Source organism: Cavia porcellus, unplaced genomic scaffold, assembly GCF_034190915.1.
Source record: "Cavia porcellus strain 051 isolate PalLab524CR breed Dunkin Hartley unplaced genomic scaffold, mCavPor4.1 scaffold_14, whole genome shotgun sequence".
NCBI classification, from domain to species: Eukaryota; Metazoa; Chordata; class Mammalia; order Rodentia; family Caviidae; genus Cavia; species Cavia porcellus.
The window spans coordinates 46,728,469-46,749,529 of NW_026947497.1; the positions used below are offsets into that span (position 1 = coordinate 46,728,469).

A 21,061-nucleotide genomic window follows, 5' to 3' on the forward strand; every position below is an offset into this window, starting at 1 on the left:
TTAAGCAATTACCCTGAGAAGTGCTTAGAATGGCAGCATTGGTGAAGAACTGACAAGTCAGTACCAAAGAGGTGCCAGGCCTGACAGTGACCGTTACAGAAGCAGAAGGCTGGACACAGAGGCAAGACAGGGGTAGGCCACCCGGCACTGAAAGGAGGAAAAAGCCCAAATGGGAAGTATTTAAATATAGACTATGTTGACCATGTATATTGTATGTATTTCATACATATACATGAAATGGAAGTTTTCACAACCTAACAGTGTCCTGCTTTGTTTACTTGTGAAGCCTGAAGTAGTCTGGAACATTCTTCGAGATCTGACTGCTCTCCTGAAGCCATCTATAATCAGAAACACACAACCCCAGCTGCTTCCCCACGGCAGGGCTGTAACCTTTTGTTTTCCCACGGTAGGAACTGTGCCCCACGATGCAGCAGGTTACGGCCACTGAAGCCAAGGGCCGGCTGGTCAGAAATTGCTAGCAGATGTTTTTCCTCCTTAGCCCTTAGGAATTCTGTAGCCAATAGCAGTTTGTTTCTTCTCCTTCTGAGGAGGGTTGAGGGAAACAGGGAAGTGAACGCACTTTACAGCCTGCAGCGCATCGGTCCTGGTTTTCACCAGTACTAGGATTTGTGGACTGTGGCTGTATCTGGTCCTCAGACGTTAAGAAAAGGAAAATAGTCATAGGACCTTCTCCACGCTGGGTCACTTTAAACTACTCAACCTTTTCCTCCTTTGCAGGAAGATCCTTACAGGAAGAAGAAGCTGCAGGAGAAAAGAGAAGGAACTGTACAAAATCTAAATTGGAATAAAAATCGAACATGTAGAAAAAACAAGAAAAGGGCCCTTGCTCAGGTCTTGAGGTATGTCATGCTGTCAGAACTCTAGGTTTTCACTGTGCAGTCCTGCGTGCTGCAGTGAGGTGTTATTTCTGTAAATTGAAGAGATTATGGGTGAAGGTAACATAGATTTTTGAGATTGAAATATATGTGTAATATTTACTTGATTTCTCAAAAGCACCTTAAAGCTTTAGGGGAAAAGCCTGCGCCGCCCTCTGTGCCCAGGCTTCTCTCTGGCCTGCGATTCCAATGCTGGTAAGAGCCCAGGGCGCAGCCGGCCTCCATCTCTAGGTCCCAGCGTGTGCACAGCTTGCTCGGCCACCCAGGCTCGAAACACTGCGTTGCACTTTGGGACCCGGCTTCCCTGGAGTGTACAGTCCCCGGGGTGGCCTTCACTTGTCTGTAAGGTGAGGGAGCTACATGGTGTTTGGTGGGAATGATTGCTGCCACCAATAAAGGAGATTGCCTCCTGAATCTAATCTGATGGGAATTTCCTACCTTGGGGATAAGGTATCATGTACTTGAGATTTTTCTAGAGATCAATAGCGTGCGTGTGTGTGTCTGTGCATTTATGAATCCAGGTCTGCTCAGGGTGTGAACAAACAGCACCGGCCCCCTGCTGGCCTCAGGTCCTCACCCCAACTCGGTTCACAGCTTCTGTGCATTTTCCTTCAGCCCGGGAGCTTTCCCAACCTCGCAGCTTAGCCTGTCTCCCAAGTTCTGCTGTCAGAAGATTCCCTGTCCCTACAAGCGCAGCGAGGCGGCCTGGGTTTCCGACTTTGCTCAGCACCTCACAGTGTGGGTTGCGCTCTACCCCGCAGAGCTGAAGTGGGGCCAGCCTTGCATCTGTCCCCCAATCCCAAAGGGGCTCAGAATCCATCACCCAGCTCAGCATGTTGCCCCTCCCTGAGGGGTACCATGTGCATTCTCGGGTGACAGGCAGAGTCTGAGTGGCTCCCAAACAGCTCCTCCACCCGGCTCACAGAAAGCAGTCGGCAGATGTGAGTGAAAGACTCAGCACACCTTGCTAATCAACGACAGCACCAGACGCATTATTGAGGGTCCTTTTCTGCATCGAAACCTAGATTATTTGAACTAAATTATTTGAAAGCTGCAGTATTTTACAGAAAGTCAGACCTTGTTGGAGTTTTTTAACATGTATCTTCATAGATGTGATTGACTGTGAGATCATTTTAAAGAGTGCCATTTTCCTGGATATGAGCATGTAGAGAGTTTTAAAAGAAGAATGCAGTTTTACCAATAAAATGATACAGTGCATTTTTAAAAGCAGATTTTTGAGATGTAGAAGAAATAAATTGTTAAGAAAAAACCTTCAAAGTAGTCTGCAGCTACTCACCATGTCTTGAGGATGTGGCAATTGTTGGGCTGCCTTGTCTTGTTTCTGCCCACAAACTCTCTGTGCCCTCATCAGAGGTGCCGGGGAGGCTGTGGGCTGAGGAAATGGTTTGCTGCATCTCAGGCCTGACAGCCTGACACTCGGTGCCGCAGCTGGAGTACGCAGGGTCCTCTGGTCACTGGCAGAGAGCGCTCGGGATCCCAGATCACAGTTTTCAAAGCTGTGTCCCGATTCTCCTCACAAGGGGTTCGAGGTTTAGCAGGAGAGGTTTTTTTTTTTAACTCTGACATCCTGGGGTGGCAGGGACATCAGCAAGCATTTGCTCGGTGGGTGAGGATGTGCTTCGCAGTCCATGCCTTCTGGGAGGCAGCAAGGAGCAGGTTCACTGCTGAAAATGAAGGGGGGAGCAAGGCCAGTGCCAGGCCTGACAGTATCCGCCTTGTTGTCTGTGGAACAGGCGTTGCCGAGACTGCTGCGGACTGTGTGTTGTCAGGAAAGCTGTAGTGGCTACGAGAGTAATGACCTCGAGCACCCTTGTGGAACTCTTCCTCACTCTAAAATACGAAAATACGTTAATTTATGTTCCACAGTAGCAATGTGGCTTCTCCTCGGTGGAGGTGCAAAAGGGGACCCGGGCCTCATGCATGCTGCCCACACTGTAGGCTAGCCCTGTACAACCCCTGCCCTGCCCCACAGGCCTTTTTCTCACTGATGGCCCTTACTCCGTCATTCTCTTCCTCCAGCAGACCAAGAAGAGAAGGCCTCTGTGTGTCCCAGATTCATATGTTCACTGCCAGTGAGTCTCACAGGAAGGACAGGTTTGTTGCAGGTGATAACATGGTTTTTAAACATTACTGTTTATTTTTATGGCTCCTCCAGGCCTTCTGAGCAGAGTGAACTAAAACTCGTGTCCGGGGACATGGAGAGGGCCGAGCTGAGTGGAGACAGTGATGTCAGGAGCTGGTGCATGCAGGAAAACACCAGGGAGCTTTGTAAAGCGGATTCAGCGACCTCAGACAGCTCCCCTGCTGCACAGAGGGAGGCAGGTATGTGAGGCACGGGGCTGAGCGTGCAGAGTCTGCTCCTGAGGGGAGGTGTCAGGTGTGCACAGGGCGCCATCTCCATGTCACTGAGCCAGCTACTCGGCTAATGGGAAGCTGTCAAGGAGAGGCCGGGGGTTAAGACTCTTTCTGGCAGGCCTGTCATGCTACCTGCCTCCCGCTGAAATCTAACCCACGCCCGCTTGACCTAGCCCACCCATGAGCAGCCACTGCCTACGTGGGGACAGCCTGCGGGATCCCCAAGCAGGACCCAGAGGGCCACCTGCTGCTGGTGGGCAGGGTGGGGAGAGAGGCTCGAGGGCTCGGGTGGGGCATGTGAACCCCCCCCCCACACACACACCTCCTTCCCTGAAGGGTGTCCACAGAGGGCCCACCAGCCACGCCCTCTCCATCTTCTTCTTTCATCTCCTTGCTCTGGTGTATTTTTCTGGTCTTTTTAGAGGTTCTGTTAACCACGTGTCAGTAATATTTTGACTAATGGACAGCTTGAATCAGAGAGGCAGAAACTACCTATAAATCTCTAGTCTAATAAAGTAGCCTTGGTGTTCTCAATAGAAGTACTTGTTATTTCTAGAACTATCTTCACTTTATTTTGTTCATTGTTTAAAGTTTATTGGGTACAATTGTGGTATACGTAATGATCACTTTAATTATCAGGAATTTGTACCTATAGTGATGAATCTTGATTCCTCCTTTTTTAAAATGTTTTTTTGGAAATGGTCTCACTATGTATGTTAGGCTAGCTTTGAATTCATTCTATAACCCAGGCTGTCCTTAAACTCACAGGATGGGCATGTGCCACCAGGCCCAGCCATTTTATTGTTTTGGTCCAGCAGGGGATTGAGCCCAGGGCCCTTTGCATGCTTGGCAGACTCTGTGGCTGAGCCACATTCCCAGCCCCAAGAACATTTTAGACAGAGGTTCCACTGGGCATTGGCCATCTTAGCTCCCAATCAGGTTTAACTACTCATCCGCAGGCAGAGGAAGCTCAGCCCAGTGTGTCGGTGGACTTCTGCAGGCCTCCTGCTCGCAGAGCCCGGCTGTGGGTCCTAAAGCTGACCCTGTTGTCTTCCTGACCTGCCCTCTGCAGTGGTCAGCATGGCACCAGGCTGAGATGGCCTCACTGTTCCTTCTCACCCCTCCAGAGGGCCGTAGCCCGAAGCCTGAGAGGAAGTGTGCAGACAAGTTCTGCTTTGACTCCAGCTCCGACAGCGGGAGCTCCTCGGGCAGTGTGCGCGCCAGCCGTGGCAGCTGGGGCAGCTGGAGCAGCAGTGGCAGCTCGGATGGAGACAGGAAGCCCGCGGGGGACGCACAGCTCTTTCTGCTGTCCAGTGAGTCCTGGGGTGGCCCTGTGCCCCCATGTGCCAGCCTGTGCTCTCGAGATCTCCTCACAGAGGGGGAGGGGGCTGCAGCTCTGCAGCTTTGCTGTGCGTTTCAGCTTCTTCCTCCTCCTGCTGAGCACCCTGTTAGTGCTGGCGTTTGTCTTGGATGCAGATCTCAAAGAGCTGTGTGTGTGCTCTGGTTCTTACTGTGGTAAACTATACACAACACAGGGTTCTGTGAGCTGAGCCACTCAGAAGGGTGCAGTGTCGTGACGTCAGTGGTCCGTATTGCTGTGCAGCCTTCGCTGCATCTGCCTCTGGGATGCTTTGCTCTTCGAGGCTGAAACTGTCCCTACCAACAGTGACACTCCGATCTCCCGGCCCTGGGTCCACAGCCCCTGGCCTACTTCTCTCCTGCACTTATCCCCATGGAGTTGGGCACATTAGTGATCTCACGCAGGCAGAGTCATGCAGTGTGATGAACTTTTTTTGTGACTGGCTTATTCCATTCAGCATAATGTCCTCTTGCCTGTGTCAGTGTTTAGGGCTGTGTAATACTTCATGGTTTGTCTGCATGTTATCTTTGTTCATTAATTGATGAATGCTTCAGTTGCTTCTATAGCTTTTGTAAATTATGCTACTGTGAACATTGGCCTCTCTCTTTTTTTTCTTTTTGGTCTTTTTTCATTTTTATCAGTACCAGGGATCGAACTCACAACTGCCTGCTTGCAAGGCAGGCGCTTATGCCGCTGAGCTAAATCCCCAGCCCCTGGCCTCTCTTTTTTTTTTTTTTTTTTTGTCTTTTTTATTTTTATCGGTACCAGGGATCGAACTCATGACTGCTTGCTTGCAAGGCAGGAGCTTATGCTGCTGAGCTAAATCCCTAGCCCCTGGCCTCACTTATTTTTGAGAAATTTAATGACAGAAGAGAGATCAAAGCAGCACACATATTTCTATCCACAACTAACTTAGTTATTTCACATTTGCTTAGTAATTTTTGTTTCTTTTGTAAAGAAAAAATACTTTATCATGATCTGTCTACTTCCCTTCTATGGCTTACTGTCTAGTGTCATGAATGTGGGGTATACTTAGTCCATTTTAAATTTTACATTCATAGCCAGGTATGGTGCTGCTTGCCTATAATCCCAACACTTGAGAGGCTGAAGCAAGAGGATTGCCATGAGTTCAAGGCTAGCCTGAGCTATATAGTGTGTTCAAGGCCAGCCTGAACTACATAGCAGGGCCCTATCTCAAAAAAATGCAGTCTATAAAAACGGATTTTTTTATATTCATATACCCATTACAGATGTAGAACTGCTTATTTTTAACTTGCATAGATGGAGTCCTACTTTAAATATAGAACAAGTCCTAGTTGGTTTTTTCACTCAGCGTTGTCTTTTATAGCTATGTACAAAAACGGGTTCTTTTCTTTTAACTGATTTCTCAGCTTTTCTCAGCTTTCTCTCTACCTTTCATGAAAGGGGAGGGCCTGGAGGCTCTGTCCTTCACGTCCTGGGACCCCGTGCATTTGCCAGGAGCCGCCGAGAAGGCAGGGCAAATGCTGTCCTGCCCGGTCCTGGTGACCATGTGCCAAGGGAGTGAAGCTGTGGTCTGCTGGGCAGAGGCTGGGGTGTGGGCGCTTCTTCCAAGCGGGTGTATCCCCTTCTCCGCCCGCTCCAGTCAGCAGACCAGGCGAGCAGCGGAGAACCTCCCGGCGCAAACTCATCCTCTTCCTGCTCTACTGCAGGTGTCATCCAAGAGCCCAGCCTCGGTCTCTGGAAACAGTCCTGGGGAGGCTGCCTGGGGCTCCAACCAGCGGCCTCAGCCTCGTGTTCCCCACACCTGCTCCCCAACCTATTAGATTTCCCAGTGACCCATAGTATTTTAATGCGACTTGCACACGCCAGTGTCATTCATTGCTGGATACGCTACTCTATACGTAGAAAGGCCAGATTTTCTTACAGTCCAAGGGACGACCAGTCCCTGCTTGGAGCGTCTCAGTCATTTCCCGGAATGCAGGGACTCAGGAGGGCAGCACTTAGCACCTGGCTTGGTGGTGGGGATGGTTTCCTTGGGCACAGGAAGACACCGTTCACATGCTGCCTTAACCCTGGAGGCGCTGGCCTCCTGGCAGCCCTAAGGTGAGGCTTTCTGAAGTCAGTCCATGGCCTTAAGGAACATAAAAGGGCAGCTTCTGCTTAGAGGGTAAGGGCAGCAGGATGAGTGATAAAATCTGCCAGTGGTGTTGGTGCCAGCGGCGAAGTGGGCTGGGTGTGAGTTGCATTGGAAGATTATGAAATTGCAGGGAAATGTCTTCAGTGTAGTGGTGTAAAACACCAAAAAGGCCAAGTATATGGCTGCAATTCCCAGTTTTTACATACAGATAGGTTCCTGTAAAAGGGGTGTTAAGGCAGAATAACTCAGTGTTCATAGTACAGTGGTAGAGAATTTACAATTTTCCTTCAGACTCTGACTTTTTGTAGATTCCTACAGTAGACATGTATTCCCTTATAAAGGAGGGAGCACTGTGTAGATACTGTAATATACAGCTATATTTCTTTTATCACAAGAAACGTTCTTTTACAAAATTACATAGTGGTTTTAACTCTTCTCTACAATGTAATGTATTATTAATCCAAATTTAAATGGTTTAATTTTTAATGAAAAGATAAATTATAAAAGGCTTTTAAAAAATTAAATGACTGTAAGAATACCAGTTTAAAGTGAAAATAAATTGTTCATTGGGATTAACACTAGCCATCTTGGAATCCTAATACAGCATATATACATTTGAATTTGTTTTACTTTTTTAAAAAAAACCTATAATTTTTTTTTTTTAAATGCAGGAGACAGTGTTTCCCAAAATGATTTTCCTTCTGGAACCCCTGTTTCCCTGAACCTTTCTCATCACATCTGCAACCCGACGTAAGCTTTTAATTTCCAGCCTTTACATTATCTTGTGTGTTCTTCCTGTTCTCTCAATGTGTTTCTTTATGGGGCTTTGCTCTGGTGTTAAAATATGAAAAGCTTTCAAGGATGCAGGGAAGTAAAACTTAGTTATATTAACAATTTAGAAGAAATGGTCCTGCAAGGAAGCACAGTGTGCCTGGGTGTGTGCAGTTGCTCTGTTCTCCCAGTGGCACTTTTAGGAAATGTGTTATTTCTGCAGTAGAAAGAGCACAGTTGCTATGGCAGGGAAGCCACACACCCTTTGCTGGCTGGGAAATAACACTGACCATCTCTGATCCAGTGATAATGAACGGTGCCTGGGAGAAGGCATGCATTTCTGGCTCTCGTCTGATGTTCTCTGCAGCGCTGGGCAACCCCAGGCACCAGAAACCACAGCCCCGGGCTGGTTCCTTGGGGTGCTGCTGTGTTTGCCCATAGCCAGTGTGCTTCTTCCTGTGTACATTCATTGCTTCTCGAATACGGTGTCAGTGCGGCACACACAGGCTTCAGGGCAGGGTGACGGGGACAGGCATCTAGGCAGGGTCACCACAGACTTCACTGCCCCGGCCCCAGCTACCTAATACTCAGCGGCAGCCACATAGCTTCCCCTTCTGTGAGCATTGTCAGCGCAGACCCCGAGGGGGATGGGGGGCCACTGTGGGAGGCGGGAGCAGGGTAAATCGGGATGAGGGGAGGGCAGTGCTCCAGGGCAGCAGGGGCGCTTTAGAGCTCCCCCGATGTGACACAATAAGACGGGAGGATGACAACAGGTGGGTAAGTGCCCTGAAGGACCAGGGAAGTTCTGCACGGTCCCTTCCTTAGAGGCAGGCGGAACCTGAGCCAGGCAGGGGTTCACAAGTGCTGCTGCCTGGTCTTGGTCTCTTTTGAAATTGCAGGGCTACCTTGCAGCCTGGGTTCAATGTCTTGTTGTCTTTTACAAAGCACAAAGCAAGGCTTTCCTGGATCTTGGGCATTTAGTACCCTCTCTCTGGCGGTGTACCTTTATATCTTTAATGTCTATGTGTGTCGGGAAGAACAGATGTAAACCTGATGGGACACATTAATGCATGCATGCGTTTTCAGCACAGAAGCATCACCATTCTCCTCTGCTTACTTTCCTCAGAGACGTGATTCACCTCCCACCATACACAGAGCCTTCCTTCCCCAGCCTTCCCGCGGAGCCCACAGGTGCTGAGGAAGAGAAAGGTGAGGCTGGGCCTCATAGCTGGAAGCAGAGAGGCCAGGCATGGGCCAGGGTAGTGAAGGCCACACCCAGGCTGCCCAACTCCTCCTCTGGCGCTCCAGCTCACCCTGCTCATGCCTGCCTCAGGGCCAAGACCAAGAGCTGAGCTCCCTGGATTTCCCTGGGAGGGGAGGAAGGGGCCTTAGCAGTGATCAGAAGTACACTCCCGTGCTCCTATTCGAGGTCGCCTCCAGCTCTCCTGGTTTAGCCTTTCCTTTGCTCAGCTCCTCCGCCTCCCTTTGCCCTGGGCTTCTGTCTCCTGCATTGCTCAAGGGCTTCCCCCTGCCAAGTCTGTGTCAGGGACTGTAGCAGGAGATGCCCGGCAGGGTTCCTGTCCTGTCTGTGTTGCACTGATGCTGCAGAGGCAGGGAACAGTGACATCAGTACCCTGACGTGCATGCCATTTGCTGGGCTGAAAGTCTCCTGTCTCTGACCAAGCTGGTAGCAGGCTAACTGTAAACTTGTAAATAGTGGAGAAATGGCAGAGTCCTTCGGTTTCTTGACAGTGACGTGATGTGACATATATTTAGCACAGTCTCTGTGGCTACCGTGTTAAATACAGGCGGCAGGGTGGGATGAGGGCAGAGCAGGGAGACCAGATCTGTGCCTCTGTCATCCAGATCAGAGTGCGACCTGCACCGTCCGCAGTGAGGATCAGAACAGTGCGCTTAGTTCAGCACTCTCTGCGCACAGGGCAGGCTTTGTCAGTGTGGGCAGCATTGTTGGGAGAGGAGTTGAGTGCACTTTGCAGGGGCCGCCACAGCCGCAAGGGGAAGAGGTGAATTGACAGGCCTTACTCTCCCCCAGGTCTGTACCCGCCTGGAGACCTGTGGCCACCCCAACCTGTGTGTGTGACCAGCAGTGTGAGCTGCACCTTGGAGAACAGCGTGCCTGGCTTGGTCCCGGAGTCTGCCCCGGTGCCCAGCAGGTAGGGCCTCAGGCCGGATGGGCACCCATGTGATTTCGGGGCTTATTGTGGGGCTGTGTGAAGGCTGTTGACTTGTCCTTACACACCTAGGACTGGGCTGCTGCTTCAGGCGATGTTGCATGTTTAGGAGATAACAAAACTGGCCTTGAGAAAAACACGAAATAGAAATTACGAGCCAGTGACTGTTATTATTTTCTGCTTTTTAAATTTGAAAAAAAAAAAAAAAAAAGCAGTTCCCACTCACCTAAACAGCAAAAAACTCGTTTGTCCATGGTAACACGTTAAAAATTTATAAAATCCGAGAACTGGAGCATCAAAAGTAGTTACACTGGGCGGCTTCTTCCGGTCACCGTTGATGCTGACCTGTTACTCACAGAACCTCCAGAAAGCACTGGTGTCTTTAGTGCCGGAGTCTGTTTGCAAATGTTTGGGGCTCAGGGTGTTAGCACAGGGTTGATGTCTTTCCTCTGATGGGAACCCAGTTTGCAGCAGTGGCTTCCCAGTGGCTCAGCTCTTCTGGGGGTGCCCAGGCCTGGGCCCTCCAGCTGGCCTGGGTCCTCCAGCTGGCCTGCCGCAGTGCTCTGGAGCCTGCCTCAGTGTCTGCCATCAGCAGTCGGGAAAGTACATGTGGCCAGTGGAACACTGCTAGTGATCAGCACTGCCTGATTCTGCTGCTGGGGGAAGTACATATTTTAGCTTCCGCAGTTGGGGAGTTTGGGGTGATCAGCGTGTTCACCAGTACAGTCACTTCCTCCTCTCCTGGTTCTTTTGTCTGGAGACTAAACGTCTTACTTTTTTGTGGCAGTTTCATTGATTGGAGCACAACTTGTGAAGGCCAGTTTCCCAGTGTGTACTGCCCGCTGGAGCTGAGCGACTACAGTGCCTTTCCGGAAGGTAAGGCTGCCGGAACAGCCTGCTGCCGTTCTTGTGTCCTCAGGTCAGGGCAGCAAGTGTGTGACTGCTGTGCTAACCTGGGAGAGGCGGCTCTCCACAGAGGGCCGTGGGGTGCTCAGACCCAGGGCCTTTAATCTTACACGGCCCGCAGAAAAGCCCTTCATTAGATGTCTGGGGGCTCCTGCATGTGACCCTGTTCTTTCTAGGCCTTCAGAGTACGCACCTTGAACAGGGTGGGTGTCCACAGAGCAGCTGGGGCTCAGTTGTCTGCAGTTCATTTAGGCAAATAGGTTCTATCTGGTGGATACCGTTCCTGACTTGCTCTTCAGCTTGACCTGACTCTTGCCTCAGGGCACAGTGCTGTAGAAGGAAGGAAGGGAATCTGAGGGGAGTGTGGACAGGTTCCAGCATCTGTCTGTCTTTGTCTTTGTCTGTCTGAGTGTCGTAGTAAATAAGTGAGAGAGGGGTTTCCTCAGTGGACTGGAACTCATGCTCTCTGTAGGTTACAGGCCAGCTGTGCTGTGTCCTAACAGAGCTCCTGCTGCGAAGGGAGGCAAAGCCCTGGGCTGGATCAGGTGTTCTTGCCCTGCTTGCCTTCTGTTCACTGAGGAAGGGTGTGCTGGTGCCTTTGTCCAGGGGTGGGAGGCTCTTTGTTTATCTTCTGGGTAACGCATGACTGGGGTGCAGTCCTGGGGTGCACATACAAGTGGCCGAGTCTGACGTGGTAATTTCTTAAGCGAGCTACAACTTTAATGTAGCTCAGTGATAGAGCACTTGCCTCACAGATGTGAGACTCTGAATTTGGAGGGGTCTGCGTGAGGGCTGTAAGAATCTTTACACAACTGCATTTTATAGTAGTATTTGAGGTGCACTTTGTGTATCAGAAAGGTTCCGATTGAATAATCAACTACAGCAAAACTAGCCCACGGAAGACGTTGCTCCCTGCCGGTCCCGGCGGTGGTCTCCCGACAGTCTTAACCTGGAGATGCGCTGAAATGACCGCCTGGACCATGGAGCCAGGCGTTCTGTGTCTTTCCCTCGTCTGTGTAGTACGGCCTCTCATGTTTTTTGCTTGAGGGAAAGCTTTTCTCCTGAGAATGAAAATTCAGATCTTTTCTCCGTGAAAATGTCAACTTGTCTCCCATTCTTTGCAGAAAATATGAACTATGCCAATGGGTTCCCCTGTCCTGCAGTTCGGACCAACTTCATCGATCACAGCTCTCAGTCTGCCTGGACTGCAGAGCCCCATGTGCCTGCCTCCTGGGAGGCCGCCGGCTTCGTCAGCTCTCCGGTAGGTGCTGCGCCTCGTGGCTGCGGGTCGCCTGCTCCTTCCTTGACTCTGGCCTTGGGGGTGGCCTTGTGTTCTGGTCAGCTAGTGTCTATGTCTGACGGTGGCCTGGGCTGGCCGCCCTCCCTCTGGAGGAACCTGCCCTGTGGGCACTCAGTGAAGGGCTTGAGACATCGTGGCTGCCCCAGGTGAAAATGTGACCCCAGACTATAGGAAGCAGAGACTGTGGATAAACTGAACTTGGGCTGGGAGGCCTCTGTTACCCAGTTGTCCTTATGCAGGCTCACTGACCCCTTCATCTGTGACAAGAGAAATGAAATGCTGGGAGGGTCAGCCAGGGGTCTCCCCACTTTTTATTTCATATGAAAGACATCTGGCTTGAGTCCTTCCTTAGATTATAAATAAGTTTATCCAGTTAGATGAGAATTTCACAATCCTCCTTTTGAGAAAAATGGGGTTCAAGCAGCCCAGATTGTTGAGAAGCTTTTAGTGATTGGCACTGGTACCTTGCCAGTGCCTTCTCGGAAGAACCTCTTTCTAATTTCTCGTTCTGTAATTCTGTTTCTCCGCCCACACTGAAGCCCTACCTCACCAGCACCCGAAGCCTGTCTCCAATGTCTGGGCTTTTCGGTTCCATCTGGGCTCCACAAAACGACACGTATGAAAACTGCTGTCCCGCCAGTCCCGCCACTGAGCATCCGACCCATGTGGAAAACCAGGCGGTCGTGTGCAAGGAATACTACCCGGGCTTTAACCCCTTCCGGGCCTACATGAATCTGGACATATGGACTGCCGCGGCTGACCGCAGCGCAGGCTTCCCATTGGCCAGGGACTCGGGCTACTGTGGGAATGTGTGAGAGGCAGGCTGCTTTTTAAACAATGTGAATAAACAGGCTTGTGTTTTGGTTTCTAGCGTAAACTGGTTGTTGAGATAGATTATGATGTTGGCAGATATTTTGGCACTTTTATATGAAAATAAATTTTTTTAATGAAACCTGGTTTTCTATCATTTTAACCTTTAATTCATCGGCAGAGGCCCTGCATCCATGTCACACTCCCACAGCTGACGGGGGTCATCCAGAAGTGAGGGCTGGAGCCAGGTTTCTCCTCCCTGAGCATCGGCCCCATCCCCACACGGGGAAGATGCCACGCTCTGGGCCCAGGGCTTGCTTAACCGGACCTGTTGTCATGAAGCTCACTGGTGCCAGTGTTGAGGATGGTAGTGAGGAAAGACTGGCCTGTGGCAGTCACCTGCCCACACTGAGGGCCAGAGGGGACCTCAGCCTGGATGCATGCTGGCTGTTGGAGGCGGCAGGGCTTAGTGCCGTCCTCTATTCCAGATGTAGGACTGGCTGGGTGCTTCCAGCTCCCACGAACCAGAATAGGCAGAGCCAGCAGGTGGCCTCTCTCTTCAGTGCCAGTGCAGCACCTCTCACTGTGAGCAGGCTCACCCCACACAGAGTAGCCACGTTTGGCTGGGGCGTCTGCCAGACCAGTCCGCATCTGCTCGTCCTGGGCTTTAAATCCCTGCTACAGTAGAATCATCTGCTTGCCACCTGTACACTTGGAAAACAGCTTTAACTTTTAATAAAAAGGCTGCATTGTGACATTTAGTTTTGTCTTGCATGCATGTTCAAGTGGAAGGCTGGTTGAGTAGTTTGCTGCGTTTGCTTGGAGTTTAATTCTTTTAGTTGAGTGGAGCCTGGACAGGAGAACAACCCAGGTAAGCACTGTGGTTCTTTACCGGGTTACACTGAAGAGAGCAGGCCAGTGCTTTGGGGTTGCTGGGGGATGGAGCGTCCATCTAGTAAGTCCTGGAGCAGGGGTGAGTGTGACAGACACTGCAAATGTTTGCCCTGCTGCTCAGAGTTGAAGTGGTATTCAGTGTTACATATATATACACATTGGCACAATAAATATTAATGTAGGTTGATGGAAAAAGCTTCTCAGGATCAAATGGAAAACCTTCCCCTCTAGGAAGAATATGTCAGATGCAAGTTCTGCCTTTGAACATTGTTCCTATTTTCCTGCTTTCGTTATTCCCATCACAATGTTTTTACTCTATACATAAAAGAAAGTCCTCACTTTTGTTGGATTATTGTTAGCCCAGACTAAAATAATGAAGTTAGTTTTCCTTCACTTAAATATTTACTGAATACCTCTTTGGGAGTAGTAGCTGCCCTTGGGGTCACAGGTACTGCACAGAATGAGAGACAAGGTCCAGTGTTCTGTCACATTCCAGAAGTAGGACAGTAAAGAAAAAAACAAGACTCAGTCTGGTAACCAGTGCCATGTGTGGGCCGCTGCCATACTGGAACAGTCAGACCCCAGCCCCTTCCAGCATGTGGATCAGTAAACAAAGAGTACTAACCCCCAGCCCCACCCCACCCCGCTGTTAATGATCAGCTTGTCTGGAGAAACAGGCTGTGATGATAGCTATGGAGGTGAAGTGCAATTGGATGCCTGCGGTGCTTTGGTGTTTCACTGACATTGCAGGGCTAAGGCCAGTGGTCTGAGGACGTGGTAATGCAGTGTGGAATATGCAGGGATTTCCTGAGAGTTGCAGCCATTGTTGATTCCCCATGTTCTTATTTTGAAGTCCTACATTGATTCTATTGTTTTGTTGGGTTTCTTTCTCTTGTTTATGTCAAATCTGATGGCAGGAGCAGCTGTTTCAAAAACTGCAAGATATATTGTGGTAATTTTGGATTTGCTATTGGCTTGTTTTGAAGTCCTTTATTGCATTCATTGTCTTGTTTTTATTTTCTATTCTGTTCTGTTTGATTTTTACTATGTTCGAAGTTATCTGCAGCTATTTTGAAGACATCAAGAGGCATTATGGTAACATTTATTTCATGTTTCCAAGTCTTGTATCTCATACCCTGGTTTGTTTTGTTTTATCCTCTTTAAAATAAGATAAATTTTAAAAAAAGATAGAAAATAGAGTTTCAATACCGTTGAGAGCTGCAATACTGTAGAGAGTGCAAGTAACAGGATGGGATGGGGGTGCGGGGAGGAGGCAGCGGGTCCAGCGTTGCATCCCACTGTTGAAAGTAGGTGTGACAGGACTGCCGCGGAAACCACAGATGCAAAATCCCTGTGGCAGGCAGCTGAAGAGATGGCCAAAGGCAACCAAGAGGGGGTCTGGGCTGCCCCGAAGTGCAGCAGGTAAGTGACGGGTTTTAGGTCTGCGGTGACATTAGGGCAACCCTGCCCCTGCCGCACTCAGGCCGGGATGCATGCACTTGGTGCTACCCCTGATGCCACGGATTGGCGCGCTCTGGAGAGGGCATGGGCCTGGTGGCCGAGGGGATGAGACGGGACGGGACGTGAAGACTGCTACCTGCGTCGCGTGCAGTGATTGCAGGCGGGAAAGGAAGGCAGTGGCCACACACGGCTGGGCAAGTACTGCGCAGCCGCAGACAGATGCTTCAGACCCGCTGGGGCGTGGCCGCTGTGCACCTGCGCATTTCACGTCAGGCACCGAATGGCTGGCCCCTCCCATGCCTGTCCCACGGCGGGTTGCAGAACTTTGGCGGCTGCAGCGTAGAGCTGGCCGGCCAACCTTGGCCAACCTTGGCCAGCCGTGGCCAGCCGTGGCCAGCCGTGGCCAGCCCTGGGTGCGCCCTTAAGTGCCTCGGCCCCTCTGAATGCACCGTAAAGCTTAAGAAGCTCTGCTTCCGGATGGCCTATGGCTTTTTTCCTCCTTTTAAAACATCTATTGTGTTTTTAACTGTCACAGTTGTACATACTTAAAAGAATAGCCCATGTGCATAATGCGGAATGATCAAATCGGGTTATCGGTATATCGATCACCTCAACCATATATTGCTTCTTTGCGTTGGGACTTAAATAGCTATGTAGTACTATGCTTAACTGTATTAAACCTGATGATGAGGACAAGTCTATTGAAAATAACAAGAGAAAGCATAGTAACTACCGTAGATCACCTAATATTGTGGTCTTATGTGTCTTTTTCATTGCATGTTTTTCTAGGAATTTGTTTTATTGTCTTGTTATGATCTGTTTTTTCCTATAATGCAGAGAGGATAGATATACATGTAGAAATTCACACATGGGAAGAATTTTTTTAAACTATTTACAGGGACAGATTATATAATGCAAGATGTAATGAACAGATAGATATTCTGAAGAAGAGACACTAAGAAACCCAATGCTAATTCTGTAGCATTATGATATAAAATCTACCAATACTATTATTCACTGTTCAGAGTGATATTAGGCTAATGTCTTATGTTCAGTTTCAGCATATGTAAAGATAAGGACAGCTACTACTACTATGGTAGTCATTATTGACTTACCCAGTGTCAGATCTTGAGCACCTAAAAAGCCGTCATCATCCTGTTCTGATTAGATTAGTTTTATAATGTTCAGTATGTATTCAATGTGTGCGAAGATGGGGACAACTATTTGGAAGAAAACGAGAGACAATAAGACAGTGAAGATCTCCAGGGGACTTGCTTTGAAATCTGTATTTCTTTAAATTGTTTCTTTATGAACTGTTTTGTTCTGTTTTGATATGTTTAATCTTACCCTCTTTAAGATAAAAAACAAGTGTGTAGGACTGATAACCATATTACTAAGTTTTTGTTGGATCATTGAGCAGAACTGTTGGCAGTGTCACTATTTGAATGTCACTTTGTATGCTTTAATTTTGTAACCTGAACAACTATTTCTAAGATGACAATATGTAACTTATCAACTAGTGATTTCTTACTGTTTATTTTTCTGTAATTCTGTATTATTTCTACCCTTTTTTTCTCCTTTTTTTGGTTTCTCTTTAAATAATAATAAAAAAATAAGTAAAAAAAAAGGAATCCTGTGTGCTCTGTGCTCGCTATGTGAAGGGTGTGGCTAATCATCGTCAGCTGTCAGCTACGTTACCTCCCTGCCTCCTACTAGAAGCTGCTGCTACCCAGTAGCGCTCCCTTTATCGTGAGCCACTCCCTTCACCCCGCCATGTACTGTTCTGCTTTCTGCTCTGCGGCAGCAACTTCTTAGCATCCAGGTGTAGGTGAGAACATGTGGTGTTTGTCTTTCTGTGCTTGGCTCATGATGACGTGAGATCCATGCCTCAGATGACAGCACCTGCGTTCCTTTACATGGCTGCCTGATACTCTGTTGTTTGTATCCCATGTCTTCCCGATCCGTCAGTGGATGCTCGGTGGATTCCCAATCTTGGATACTGTGAGCAGCCTGCAGCCCATTTTGCTAGCAAAGTGTATCGAACACAGCCGTCCCTTAGTCCTCTACCTGCAAGGGCAGGGTTGTGACAGATGCAGCCGACGACATTCCCTCTGGCCCGCTGATGACCGTGCTTGCCCCCCACTGCTCTAAAGGGTAGAAGAACAAGATGGGGGTGCCACCCACACACTATGAGCTCCCTGTGTTCTAGCCCTATGTACCCACCTGGGATTGTGAAGTGAGAGAGAAATAGGTTCTGGTGTTTTAGGCCGCTGTTTGGAGTGTGTGTCTAGGATAGCATCAGAATGAATACAGCCTCCAACCTTGTCTGTCGTGTTACTTGTTTTTTTATTTTGTTTTGTTTTTGGCTTTTTGAGACAGGATCTCACTCTGCAGTTCAGGCTGGCCTTGAGCTCACTTTGTAGCCCAGTCTGGTCTCAAGCTTGCAACAATTCTCCTGCCTCAGCCTGCGGAGTGCTAGAATTACAGGTATGTGCCACTATGCCCAGCTGTCATGTTACTTGTGATAAACGGCATGTGTGTGTGTGCACACGCACACACATAGGAACAAGCATGGGGGTTGGAATTGCCTGGTAGAGCAGTGTGCTAAGCTTTCACACGGTAATGCAATAGCTGACACAGGCTGCTTTTGAAGAAAGAGGTTTATTTCACTCCCAGGTCTAGAGGCTCAAAGTCCAAACAGCGTGGTGCAGATTTTGTGGCAGGGGCAGATTTTGTCCCTTGTCTTCGCCTCAGGGACAGTAGCTATGGGGGAATGTGTTTGGGAGGAGGGTGGTACCAGGCTTGCTGTTTTTATAACAGCCCTCTTGGAGAACTCAGAGAGCCGAGAGAACTACCTCCTGACAAGGACCAACGATTGCTTTTTTTCAGAATGTAAGAGAACAATCTCAGTAGGTTTTCATACACATTCTAGTTATTATTGGTTAGTGATGGTGGTTCATACTGATGACTTTAGCAGGAATTATAATTGTAGCTGTTCTCTTTCTGGACTTCACCAATTTGTTCTCTGCTGAATCTTTGTACTGCCCTGAACATCCTGCTGTGTGATTATTTATTTTTGACAGAACTACATCCTGCTATGTGATTATTAACAGCATGGTGTATATTGCCCTCTAGTGATTTGTGTGAACGGAGGAAAAGTCAAGTTGGCTTTCTCTCCTGCAGAACGCTGGCGGGGTCTGTGTGCTTCTCCTACAGGCTTTTCCTGTGGTCACGCATGGTCTGTATGCTGCTCTCTTTATTCACTGTGCAGTGTGTCCAAGTCCTTCAACAGCTTCAGTTCGGACATTTTTACTTATTACATAAGGCCAGGCTGAACAAACCAAGATGACATTATACTAAGTAAAATACTCTACAGCAAGAAAAAAATTCTTTTCTGGTTGTTTCTAACTAACTGTATTTTTGTGGAGTGCTATTAACCAGAGAAGTCATTAACTTAATCACTTTTCTTTAGTATTTGCAGATTATAAGAAATGACAAGCAGACTTGAAGTCAAAAATAATGTGTATTGATGGCTTTAGATACTGCTTCTAGTAGAATATCATTAATTCTTCTAAATCTTGTCATATCCTCCTTAAGATCAAGATTCTTCTTATCCTCTTGGTTTTTCAGTTTGTTTTCTTTCTTTCTTTCTTTCTTTCTTTCTTTTTTAAGGCTAGTCAAGTGAAGCAGTGGGAGTGGAGAAGGAACAAAGAAATCTGTAACTGGTTGTGATCAATTAGTTGTAAACACCACTGCACTCGGACCAGCCTTCAGTTTGTTTTCTTAGCAAAGAATGTACAAGTTTGATTTGAATACTTCTTTCATGCAAGGATTCTCCATTTTTGTTTTGGGTTATGTGCCTTTTTAAAAAAAGGGAATAAAACAAAACAATAAAATGAAACAAAAAGTCAATGAGAATGATATTGGCTGAAACAATCAGAAGAAAATCTCCCATAGTTACTATATATTGCATATTGTTATCCTCTAAATAGATGCTCAGACTACCAGCTTTAAATATGCAGTCAATCAAACAATACAGGCATTAAATTCTTCCTTTACTTCAGTGGCTTTTATCTCAGCCTATGTTCCTCTGAATCAGCCGGTTGCTTGCTGGAGCAGGGGATCTTCTCTCCCTGGCCTGACTCACAGGGAGGGCGCAGCTTCCTGGTTATGGAGCTTTTGGAGAGATGCGTGTTCCAGGAGCATTCATGGTGCTGTTAATTTTTTAAAAAGTATATTTTGAGGGGCTGGGGATTTAGCTTAGCGACATAAGCGCCTGCCTTGCAAGCAAGCAGTCGTGAGTTCGATCCCTGGTACCGATAAAAAAAAAAAAAAAAAAAAAAAAAGAAAAAGACAAAAAAAAAAGTATATTTTGAAGCTGTATATGATGAAAGTTTTTCTTTGATTTTAAGAACAACCAACTTTTTAAATGAGAGATTTGCTTCCTATAATCACCATAAAAGGGTCTCAGTGAACATAGGGGCTGTGAAACACACAGTATCTTACGGTTTTGTAGGTCAGAATTCCAACACAGATCTCACTGGGAGGAAAAGTATTGGCTGTAGGGGACTGGAGAAGGATACAGGGGACAAATGTGCCTTTCCTTGCCTTTTCCAGCTTGCAAGAAGCCACCCAGACTCCTTGGCTTGGAGCCCTGCTCCCTGCTATCCTCAGAGGCTGCTGCCCTGTATCCCTCCAGCCCTGCCTCTCTGGCTCCTATCTGCACACAGCCAGGCTGATTCTCCTATTTTAAGGACTCCCAATAACTGGAAGGGTCCATCCAGCATGATCTCCCTGCTCAAGGGTCTTCAACCCCATCACCTCTTTTGCTATACAAAGGCACTGATTCCCAGATTCCAGGTTTCCAGTGTGGGTGTCTGGGAAAGTGACCCTCCTTCCTCTATAAGTGATAAAGAGCATGTTAATTAGAGTGTTTAAAATAGTGACGGGTAGAAAAAATGTGTAAATCATGAAACATGCAGGTGCTGGAGGACCATGCCCCTCCTCATTAATGATTCACTTTCTATTAAATTACCCATAGCCAACCACTGTCTAAAAATATGTAATGGGAAATCCAGAAGCCAGGGTGTCATCACTTTCTACTGGAGGCCGTTCTGGGGAGTGTGGTGAAATCCTGTGCCACCCCGCAGTCAGCTGAGGGTGTGAATCATCCTCTTTCCACAGACCCATGCTTCATGCAGTGCTGCCCATTTGTCGCTTACCATCCTGCCTTCGTGGAATCCTTATTCTACTTAACTATGGCTCCAAAGTGCAAGGTTAGTGCCAAGGTCAGTGCCTTCACCAAGAGACACCAGGGCATAGAATGAGGAAGGCAGAGGGAGTCTGGCACTGGGTGCCCATGCCGAGGAGCATAGCAGGGAAGGTTTGCTGCTGTCTGCAGGGGCACAGAGTGATGGGAAGTCTCTAAGACTGCAGAGGCTCCACAGAGACGATGAGAGAAGCAGAATACAGGACTTGTGTACAATGCAGCATCAAGGAGGGGATGACAGACCGTGAGGTGAGCGGGCTTGTGAATTTTACTTTCACTTTTGTATTTTTTTTTTTGTTGTTGTTTTTTAAAGAGGAAAATGTTAAATATTGTATGTATTACTCTGTTACCTACCTCTGCCCAAAACTTTTAACTAAATCTTAAGGGAAAGTATACTTTTTATTTATTTATTTTTTGTCTTTTTCTTTTTTTATCGGTACCAGGGATCGAACTCATGACTGCATATTTGCCAGGCAGGCGCTTATGCCCCTGAGCTAAATCCCCAGCCCCGGGAAAGTATATTTTAACAATAGTGAAAATGTATGTTAAAAACAAATTCTAAGGTTCTAATAAAGTTTATAGCGTGCTATAAAAGGACATAATTTAAAGGCACTAGTGAAGTGAAACACTCTGTAACTGTTCTCTAATAAAAGCCCTGTAAAATGATGTATGTGGTGATTACTTGGGTTAGCATTAAGGGCATGTAA

General features: G+C 47.9%; 1 protein-coding gene across 2 annotated transcripts in view; it reads left to right on the top strand.

Moving 5' to 3' along the window:
* Tmem131l (transmembrane 131 like) overlaps nt 1-12,872 on the top strand; it is a 146,694-nt gene extending 133,822 nt beyond the window's left edge. For both annotated transcript variants that reach the window (XM_013160335.3, XM_063260864.1), the window contains 9 exons: nt 739-860; nt 3,073-3,239; nt 4,400-4,585; nt 7,423-7,501; nt 8,649-8,731; nt 9,576-9,696; nt 10,502-10,590; nt 11,745-11,881; nt 12,460-12,872. In XM_013160335.3, coding sequence (XP_013015789.1) covers nt 739-860; nt 3,073-3,239; nt 4,400-4,585; nt 7,423-7,501; nt 8,649-8,731; nt 9,576-9,696; nt 10,502-10,590; nt 11,745-11,881; nt 12,460-12,735 — 1,260 coding nt within the window. In that variant the 3' untranslated portion in view covers nt 12,736-12,872. The remainder of the gene's footprint in view (nt 1-738; nt 861-3,072; nt 3,240-4,399; nt 4,586-7,422; nt 7,502-8,648; nt 8,732-9,575; nt 9,697-10,501; nt 10,591-11,744; nt 11,882-12,459) is intronic.
* The last annotated feature ends 8,189 nt before the right edge of the window (nt 12,873-21,061 follow it).